This window comes from Carex rostrata, chromosome 6, assembly GCF_964058835.1.
Source record: "Carex rostrata chromosome 6, lpCarRost1.2, whole genome shotgun sequence".
In the NCBI taxonomy this organism is placed as follows: domain Eukaryota; kingdom Viridiplantae; phylum Streptophyta; class Magnoliopsida; order Poales; family Cyperaceae; genus Carex; species Carex rostrata.
This window is the reverse complement of record NC_135923.1, coordinates 3351736-3362654: the sequence shown is the minus strand read 5'-3', so window position 1 is coordinate 3362654 and position 10919 is coordinate 3351736. Positions and strand designations below refer to the sequence as shown.

At 34.1% G+C, this 10919-nt stretch overlaps 1 protein-coding gene across 1 annotated transcript; it reads right to left on the bottom strand.

Moving 5' to 3' along the window:
• Positions 1–5809: 5809 nt before the first annotated feature.
• LOC144555039 (disease resistance protein RPP13-like) lies at positions 5810–9715 on the bottom strand. The gene is made up of 3 exons (XM_078303239.1): positions 9035–9715; positions 7754–8521; positions 5810–7165 (listed from the first exon to the last, which is right to left on the bottom strand). Exons 1-3 carry the CDS (start codon positions 9649–9651, stop codon positions 5974–5976), a joined length of 2577 nt encoding a protein of 858 aa, XP_078159365.1. The 5' UTR covers positions 9652–9715; the 3' UTR covers positions 5810–5973.
• Between the last annotated feature and the right edge of the window lie 1204 nt (positions 9716–10919).

Here is a 10919-nt window from a genome sequence, read left to right as displayed (position 1 = left end):
TTAGTTAACAAATAATAATATTTTGGCTTATCCAAAGCGACTTTACCCCAATTCAAGATAAATCTCAATATAATAATATTTTGGCTACGTTTCAAATATTTTTTCAATTATGAGCTTTACTTCGAGTGAAATAAAATTTTCAAGTATTTGAAAACTAGGATGCTACAATTTCATGACATGGAAATCAAAATTGCTATTAGAAAAAAGATACTTTCTTTCAAATTAAATAATTCACCACGTGTTTGAAAACTAGAATGTTACAACATTGACAGCATATATCCTGACAATGACCGGATGTGTTTATTATTTTTTTTTCTAGTTTAAATTCTGTATGCATAATTTGATTTTTTTTTTTTTGTGAATTGAAATCATAAATCAACAAATGTCAAAAAAAGAAAAATAATAATAGGACTCGACCTAACTCAGTCTTAGTCGGACTTGAATTGGCCTGAAAATCGGATAACTCAGACTAGTCAAACATTATTCAACCGAGTTTTAATGAAAAAATCGTATAGGCGCAAGATCAGGTGATTTTCTACTTATCTAAAAAAAGTCGCAAAAAATGTAAAATTTAGTCTCCAAGTACATTTTGATATGAAGATCATGTTAAGCGATTTGGATCGACTCTTTGAACTTTGTAAAGAGAGATATAGATCCATAGCACAGACAGTTCTGCGCTTTGCAAAGTACTGTGGCGTTACTCAAGGCACTGAACTAGGTACAGCGAACAACATCATATGTTAAAGCAACACTGGTACAACATACGTACCAGAAAGATCTGACCAGATCTTAGTATGGGCGGAGGCATTCTCAACTCCAGTCGGTGTATGAGCTGGTTCACTGGGCTCTTTCTGTGGGGCCCAAGCAGCCTCATCTGTCGGTAAACTGTGCTGATCTCTGTTGACCCCTTCAGTGAGTTGCGACACTAGCATAGTGGCAAGAACAAGGCCAGCATCAAAATTCGAATTCGACCCATCATCTATTCCAAATTGAGGTGCCATGAGTTGAAATATTAATTCAAATACTCTTGCAAAGTTTAGAGATTAATAAAGAAAGAAAAAGAAACCAAAAGCTGATCGAGAAAACTAACTCGCCGGCTTTCTCAAAAAAATGGTGGATGTCAACTTCACATCCTTCACAAAATGTCAAGAAAGCCTGTTGCAAAATTATCAAAGGGAAAATTTAAATTCAAAAAAGAGCGCGCCTTTACTATTTCTCAATCCACGGCCCAGTTCGGCCCATTTTAATTTTCCCAAGCCTTTGTTTCGGCAATGGAATCGGGTTGTCTGATGGTCTAATGGCAGGTTAGAATGGTCTAGCGGTTTGAAAGAACTAGCCGGTCCAGGACCGGATCAGACCACTGTGGAACCGATCCGTACTGAGTTGAACCCTGATTAATATCCGGTTCCGCTCGGACCGAGGATAAAGAGGGTCCAAATCTGTGCTAGGACCATGGTCTAGATTCACATGCATGGTCCGGTCTGATCCGAGTTCACATCTGGTTCCGCTTCGGTCTGTACTGGTCAACAAATATGTTATTTTATTTTATTTTATTTTAAAGAAAATGTTAAATTGTTAAAAAAAACACCAATTTTGACTACGGTCTGGTCCGATTTTGCTCTGGCTTAGCACAGTTTTGACCATAGGCTAGCACAGTTTTGCATGGTTTAGGCACAGTTAGGTCCGGGTTTAATTGACACGAATCTTAAAGCATTCCTTGAATTTTTGTAAGAGGGGGATTTAAAAAAGGATCAAAAAGCTAGTCGGTACGAATTATATATTTCTGAGCATATCGTGGAATAATGTAACACATTCACTAGCTAGTTGAACTAAATTTGTTTTAATTTTTTTCCTTTTTTTGCTTCAAACAAAACATTTACACTCCTTTTTGCTTCATAAGGAATTCATAAGAATGTACTGAATATTACAAACAATAAAATATTATTAAAAAAATAAACAGGGCAGGGGGGAAGGAAAAGTATGTAGTTGCGGATAGATTTGGCTATTTAACAACTAATAAATACTATCAATATTTCTGAACAGTCACATGTTGTAGCTCAGGAGGTAACTGCAACTTTAAATTCTTCGGATATATTTCGAGGTACGTAAGCATTGGCATGACCCCCTTTTCCACCACCAAATCCCCCAACCAACAATCATGCACTTTCAAGTATTGTAGGACTGGGAATCCTTCTGAACAGATTGCTGAAACCTTCCAGTCCGCCTCCATATATCACATGTTGTAAGGAAAGTTTCTTTAGGTTCTTCAACTTTCCAAGCTCCAGCATAGGATTTTGCCGAAAGTGACACCAGCAAAGTGTCAATTTAATGAGACGTGGTGGAAACAAGCTAGCATCTAAGGTGGTAGTCTCGGACCACCTTCCCCTCAAGTCCAGAGAACGTAAATTCTGATAGTTTGGGAGAGCTTTTGGGTATACAATCTCCATTGGGTATACAATCTCCATTGGGAGAAAAATACTATTATATTGATTCAACATTTGCAAGTACTCTTTTCATACTATCATATTAAAAAATAATAACTCTAAATTATTAGTTATCTAAATTAAAAAATACTATCATATTGATTCAACATTTGCAAGTACTCTTTTCATACTACAGATTTTTTTTTTCTCATTAAAGTCTTCAATAATATTTTGTGGAACTTGGGTAGTATTATTTTCAGAATTTGATTCTTGATTGTTTGGAGTACTCATGGTGTAACAAAAAAATATTAAAAAGTTTTTTTTTTTTGTTAATAGCTTTTGAATTCAGGAGGATGGAGAGAAATAACTTTTGAAAATAAAAATATTGAAGAAGAGATATAATTTTTAAAAAATAAAATATTGGAGATGACGATTTCCTTTTCTATAGTTCAAAAAATATATGAATGAAATACTAATAATTTGTAGAAATGACATATCAATGAGAGCATAAATTTTCATTATTATGCATAGAATATTAAGGCAAATATTGAAAGATGTATTCATAGCAATAAATTTTATTTAAAAAATTAATGCGGCTGTTACGGAAGGAATAAGTTTGACATTCATCTGTGTTTATAAACATAGCGAATATGTGACTGCATTATATTTTCTCACATTGAAGTCATGGAAAAGTACTGGACTCACCACGGCTTATGAAAAAATTAATACGTAAAGTTGCATTTTTATATATTAATATTTATTAATATATGTTTTATTGGGTATTTATATGGGTATTGGGTCGGGTTCGGTTATGGGTTGAATAATTAAATAAAATCCATATCCTACCCATTACAGTATCGATTTTGGTTCGGATCCATATCGAATATTAAATTATTAATTTCGTAATCGTATTCATAATTTAACCGATTATATTTTTTAAACCATACTCTATCCAAATTAATTGGATTTGGATCGGTTTTGGATCGGATCTGGTTCGGTTCCATATCGGGTAAAGTAGCACCTCTACTTGGCGGTACCCTATCCGTCCGACGACCGTATACCGTTATTTACAACACTGGTACAAATTATCAATATTTTTGACTCTTTATGGCTATTTTTTCTATCAACATAGTTTCAAGTATATACGATATATTTTTTAAAACAATTGCACAGAAGGCCATAGCACCTAAACATTACTCGTAATATAATATAAAACACATATTAATATGGAGAACAAGATGAACGGTTCGGATAGACCGTTTGAATTTTGAAAACTCGAATATTGAGTCGTAGCACTGTAGGTCTCTATGCAACCCATAGCACCTTAGCCTTAACCTATAAGGCATATGAGCATTCAATACAGATTTACCTTTTATTCTAATAGAGAATTTTTTTTATTGAAGAAATCACTCTCTAACTGTTTTTGTAACTTTCATTTCAGTTACTTTAACTATTTTTAGTAATAATTATTAACGTAATCGCTTAAAACAATTACAAATTAATTACATGAGTGTAGCAAAATTAACTTAATTTCTACCTTATACTTGACAGCGGTTCTTAAGCCCATAAACTCTCTTCATTTTAATGGCGTTTCTTTCATTTGAAAAGAAAAAAAAAACAGAGAGAGAAGAGAATAAAAAATGGGATTAATCGATAGAACCAGTCCACCTTACAAAAATGTATCAAGGAGACACGTCATCATCAGTGGGGTCCAGGCGTTGTGATAACCACTCATCTATCATTTACAAAATTAAAGAAATACAAATAAATTAATTAAGACCTGAATCCAACTTGTAGATGGTAACTGCATAATGCCTTCATGTAAAATTTTAAAAACAAAGATAATAAAAGATACTATGAATAAAGAGGAGGGTTAAAATGCACCCTCTTTTTGTGCTCCTAACGTGCACCCTCTCCTCATATCTTCATTTTCAAAGTTCAAATAGTTGATTCGAACATTCCAACGTGTTCTTCATATTAAAATGTGCTTGGAAACCAAATTTTACATTTTTTGAAATTTTTTTACTATTTTTTCAGAATTTTTTAAAATCATCACTTTGCTGAATTTTTTATTATTGTTTAGTTTAATCAAAAATTCTTGAAAAATAGTAAAACATTTCTAAAAAATGTAAAATTTGGTCTCTAAGCACATTTTAATATGAAGAACACGTTGGAAGGATCGAATCAACTATTTGAACTTTGAAAATGAAGATACGAGGGGAGAGTGCACGTTAGGAGCACAAAAAGGAGGGTGCATTTTAACCCTCCTCATGAATAAAATAGAAAAATCTAATAAAACAAAAATAGTGTAGAAAAGTTGCATATTTAGCATAAAAATCTACAATGTTACACCAAAATTGGTATTAGGGGCAGAACTGGAAAATTTAGATTGGAAAGTTAAAATCTACAATGTTACATCATTTGAGTGAGGGGATTATTTATTTAATGGTTTCCAATTATTTATTTATGGGGGGACCACTCAATAATTTCCATTTAATCATGGGGGGATGGGGGGACCGCCCACCCCCCATTTATCTCTGCAATAATTTCCAACTAGGGACCGCGTAATAACTCTCATCCCCCATTTAATGGATTAATTGATTTATTCTTTCATAAATAGATATCTTTGCATATGGATTAATATTTGCAAATTCAACATAAATACTTTGATGCTTCAAATTAAACACTAACAATTTATTTATGATTGAGCGGTCCCTCCATCATTATTTTTGAAAGTTTTTACGGGGATAAATGGGGGGTGGGGGGTGCGGGGTTAATTATCTGCTTCCTATATTAAAATGTACATGTAGACCACATTTTATATTTTTTAGAATGTTTTTAATATTACTTTTGATAGGTTGAAAATTATTGTTTTAATTTGGATGGTCCATAATTTTAAAATTAAGTGATTTTTTACTTAAATAAAAAATAGTAAAATAATTCTTATAACAGTAAAATTTGATTTTCAAGTAAATTTTCACATGTAGGTCATATTAAATAGGATACGACTTTAAAAATATAAATACTAGTTCATAGCATAGACAGTTATATAATATACATTACCATATATAGCCTCACTTGAAAAGATAATTATCTAATCAAAGACTTATCAGCTCATTGTAAGAATTCATATCACCTAAGGTACTTCACTGTTTTAAGATTGAATCCGGCCCATACATCCTATATTGACACGAATCTTAAAGCATTCCTTGAATTATTGTAAGAGGGGATTTCAAAAAGGATCAAATTAACAGCTACCGGCAATAATATATTTCTGAGCATATCGTGGAATAATGTAACACATTCATATAGAGCATTAATTGCCCCCACCCTAACTGGAATTAATAATATAACACATTCATAATGTAACACATTCACTAGCTAGTCAAACGAAACATTTACACTCCTTTTTGCTCCATAAGGAATTCATAAGAAATGTACTGAATATTACAAACAGTAAAATATTATTAAAAAAACAAAAAACAAACAGGGCAGGGGGGAAGAAAAAGTATGTAGTTGCGGATAGATTTGGCTATTTAACTATTAAATACTAATAATATGATTCCTGAACAGTCACATGTTGTAGCTCAGGAGGTAACTGCAACTTTACATTCGGATGTATTTTGAGGTACGTAAGCATTGGCATGACCCCTTTTTCCACCACCAAATCCTCCAACTCATCATCAGCCACTTTCAAGTATTGTAGGACTGGGAATCCTTCTGAACAGATTGCTGAAAACTTCGAGTGTATCACCACAAATCGTAAGGAAAGTTTCTTTAGGTTCTTCAACTTTCCAAGCTCCGGCATAGGATTTTTCCGAAAGCTACAATTACAAAGTGTCAATTTAATGAGACGTGGTGGAAACAAGCTAGCATCTAAGGTGGCGGTCTCGGGCCACCCTCCATCCAAGTGCAGAGAACGTAAATTCTGATAGTTTGGGAGAGCTTTTGGGTATACAATCTCCATTGGGATATCTATGATAAACTTGGATAGTTTGATTGCTAGGGAGACCAAAGATGGCAGTTTTCCAAGTAGATTAGTCATTGCCGCCGAATCTTCTAACATATAATAAACACCTAACTTACGCAGGTTGTTTAAAAGGATCAATTTTGTATCTAATGATCTCGGAATCGATACCCATTTCATGGTTTGGAGATTTCTTAGGTCAACAGTTGAGTTTGGTAGTTCGAGATCACCCAGACCAAACTGCACATGCCTCAATGTACTAGATGTCCATGACAAATTAGGGTTTACAATACGAGTTTCACTAGAATATAAGGTTTCGAGAGTCTTCATACGATGAAAGGAAAATAAGGAAAAATTGAAGTAGCATCTTCTAAATCGCAAGTATTTTAAATGAATCAATTTCTCAATTTCCTTGGCTAGGACACCACCAAAGTCCTTGACATCTACAAGGTCTAAAACTTTAAGTAGCCTGAAATTAGAGAACTTGGGCATCTGGATTTTTGTAAAATAGCCTAACCCAAACAGTAGTAAAGAACGGGTATTTGGACCTAAATATTCCATGAGTTGCGGATTTTTCTGTTGTGGTTGAACAAGATATTGAAGCAAAGCACGTCGCATTTCTCTATTGGGCTGGTTGACATCTGATGCTTGTGCAAAAACCATAAGAAAGTTTTGTTGCCTGGCTTCATGCATTGCCAAGTCGCGGAGAAGATCATGCACTCTAAACCTCTTGATCAAACCATATGTGGATCGCCTTGATACTTGAATCATACACCTGAATTAATTTTGGTTTATAAACAAGTTAGAAAACTACTGAAAGTATTGCAACCATAATAAAGGTTTATATATCCTAACCAGATTGTACCATTAATACCAAAATAAAAGATATGATTAATTTTGGTTGACGCAGATTATTAAGATGCACTGAATTTAAAAAAAAATTAATGGAATTATAAATTATGCTCCAGATTTGGAGAGAAATATTTGATTCTACATATATGTTGGTTAAAAATTTGGAATTACATTAAAAATTCGAACTATATTTTTATAATCTAAATTCCTCATGAAAAGTTATAATTGTGTATCCTCCAATCTCCTAAATATCAAATTTCGATTATATTCTTAATCAGGGCCATTTTTTAGTATCAAATTTTATTTACAATTTCCTTTGTAAACTAAGAATACCTAATTTAGAAAGACCTTTTTTCAACATATTTAAAAAAAAAAGATGGATAACACTTGGTAGAAGGTATTTGAAAGACGAAATTAATTATAACAGTACAAATTATAAAATTAGGAGGAGGTATGATACTTGTAATAACATCAGAAGAAATTAAAAAAAAAAAAAAAAAAAACATACTACCTTTCAAAAAGTTCGTCGAGGTACCTCTTAGCCGTTTCCTCTTTTGTTGCCGTTTCTTTGCATGGTATGAACGCCTCAGCTATCCACATTCTGATGAGATCTGTTGCAGAGATCTCATAGTCTTCGGGAAAAATAGCAAGATACATAAAGCATGCCTTGAGATAATAAGGCATATCCTGGTAACTCATGACCAGGACATCCATGCAACCCTTGCAATCTGAATACCAATCAAATGTACGCAACACTCTCTCCCACTCAAGATAGTCTCCTCTTTTCTTTAAAAGGACACCACCAAGTACTATCAAAGCCAGTGGTAAGCCCTTACATTTCTTTGATAGTTGGTTTGCAAGGTCAAGGAGATTGCTAGGACATTCTTCGTCAGGTTTTTTAATGGGGAGAGCCTTTTTGAGAAGGAGATCAAGGCTTTTCTTACTATCTAAGAAGTAGAGTTCATATGGTGGTATTTGAGAGTCTGCTGATTCCGCAACATCGATAATTCTGCTTGTCATGAGAACCCGACTTCCATTGTTGACATCAGGCAATATATCTTTCAGTTGAATCCACAGATCTTCCTTCCACACATCATCTAGAATAATCAGATACCTTCTATCATTTAAGAAACTTTTGAGCATGTGGATTAAATCTCCCAAACCTTGGTTCTCGGGTATAGAATTTTCCAGCTTCAGAAGCATCTTAGTCACCAGATCAATTAGACTGTATTGCTGAGAGATTGATAGCATTATATGGTAGTCGAACTTTTCCTTCGCGCTGGATATAAAAGCCAAAAAGAAATACTATTAGATTGATTTCTAGCACTATTTTTGAACAAATAGTCATCGCTGCAATCATGTATTACTTAGATCTCAGTAACTATTGAGCAATAAATTAATGAAGAAGGTGACGGTTCCATCCAAATATCCAATCATTATCTACATAAATCCACCTACTTATTTCGTATAAATGACTATATCTAATTTGTTTTTCCAAACCACTATATATAACATGTCATTCGCACAACTATTAATTTTTGTACATATCTATATCGATCGTTTAACATCGATCATTGTTGTTATCAGTTCTTTAATTACTATAAACAAACAGATAATCATTATTAAGAACTAAATCATGAGACTGTAGCATTGTAGACATCTAGCAGCGGTCAAAATGATAATGTTGATAATAGCAGCAGCAGCAGCTCTTACTTATTGAAGTCGTTATTATTGCAATAATTTTCTCATTAAAAGATTAAACCATAGTTAAAAAAAGAAAATCTGCTCTTACCTTCGGTATACCATATGTGCAAGAGTAGTCTTTCCTAAACCGCCGGGACCTACTATAGTTATGACGGCGCGCCTAGGTGTTTCCTCAGCGAGCATCAGCTGCAGAATTTTCTTCTTGTCGGCCTCCATGCCTACAACTTCAGTATCGTCTACTTCTTGATATGTCTCTCTTCGAAAAGGCGATATGGTTTCCTCTCCCACAATGTCTTGCACAGCTACGATTCCGTAGTCGTCCCTGCTCTTAGAGATTCGATCGAGTTCGTTTTGAATGTTATCAAGATCAGTGCCAAGCTTGTGGAGGGTTTTTACCTTAATGGTTTTATGGAACATCTTCTTGATCTTATTGAGGTGCTTTACGCGACGATCTTCAACTTCGACAAGGAACGTGTCGGTTGCATCCTCGATGCGGTAGGCCACATCACGGAGCTCATTCAGCCAATTTTGCACCCTCGTATCTCCTTTGTGTTTCGTGTCTGCATCTTTCAGACAGCTCTGGATTCGGATCAGCTCTTTCTGCATCATTTGAACTTTACCTCCAACCCCACCCAAATGCTTCAGTTCATTCGCCGCGAAATTGGCAAGCTTTTCTACCACAAATTTCACAACTGCCTCTGCCATTTCTCTCTCTCTCTCTCTCTTTTGAAGTGTTTACCAGTAGTGTGTTATAAAGAGGATTGTATTAATTGGCGAGTGCAAAGATGGTCTGATTATATAGGCGTGCAGGCCAGAAAGCAAACTGAGATGCTTAGTCTAATTGCAATAATAAATTTGATTATTTATCTTTTTTTTCTTTTTTTATGTTTTGTTCCTTTTGTCTTTAGGTGAATGAAATTGCGTGGAAGCAACCAAAATTTAGAAAGACCTTTGCAGTTGTACTTTTTTTTTTTTTAATGTTTTGTTCCTTTCGTCTTTAGGTGAATGAAATTGCGTGGAAGCAACCAAAATTTAGAAATGTGTAAAGAATAAAGAACAGACTCGTGTTGAAATCTGAGGAGGTAAGGTAAGCTCCTGGAAGTGGCGTGGATAAGACTTTGTACAGTAGTCAATGTTTTTTGACGAGAGTGGATATTACTTTTGTGGAGGGGGGTCATTCTGTCTCTATGGTTTGCTTTTCTTTTGGAAAAATTTTAAGAGTCACATTCATTGGTAATTTGGTACTGTAGCCTCCCACTACTATTCATTCATGGACAGGTACTGAAATGAACTAGGATGATTGAAGGAAGTTGCAATAATTGGAGATTAAGGAATTACTACATCAATAATCTCCACTATAATTTATTACCATTAGAGATTTGTCTTCAAGTACTAACAATTGAACCCAGAGTTTCTCTTTCAGTTGAAGAGGGCACATATTTAACATTTCACAAACCAATAGATTATAAAACCAGACTTTATAATATATTAACTGAGTATGCCAAAAAAAAACAATTAACACCAAAGATTCATCACCTGAAACTTAACTTCATGAGTACATTACAAAGGTCAACAATATAAAACCCAAATTCATTATAATACCATTCAAACCTACACATCATCATAATACCATTCAAACCTACAAATATAAGTCTACCAAAATATATATGCACGTACCCACATCGATCTATACCCGTTTTATTATTACAGCGGAAAATATTGCATGCTTTGAAATTCTTCAAACACCAACTCAACCCCAAATCCCCACCCCAAAAATAACCCAACTGAAGCCCAATTGTTTTTTGCTATTTTCTTGAATTTTTTAAAATCGTATTTTAACATGCGGTCAAGCACATGCAGTTTTGAATATACAAAATTTCATGCAGTCAAGTTCATGCAGTTTTAAATATACAAGCACATATACGGTCCATACGGACTTGAAAAAAGCCTAAAATTCATTCTGCGGTGGAGGA

Excerpts from the sequence above, each read along its gene's own strand:
- LOC144555039 (XM_078303239.1), bottom strand. The coding sequence starts at position 9,651 with ATGGCAGAGGCAGTTGTGAAATTTGTGGTAGAAAAGCTTGCCAATTTC. Across the intron at positions 8,522-9,034 it reads GCACATATGGTATACCGAAG|CGCGAAGGAAAAGTTCGACT; the intron begins GTAAGAGCAGAT and ends TTTTATATCCAG. Across the intron at positions 7,166-7,753 it reads CTCGACGAACTTTTTGAAAG|GTGTATGATTCAAGTATCAA; the intron begins GTAGTATGTTTT and ends AAATTAATTCAG.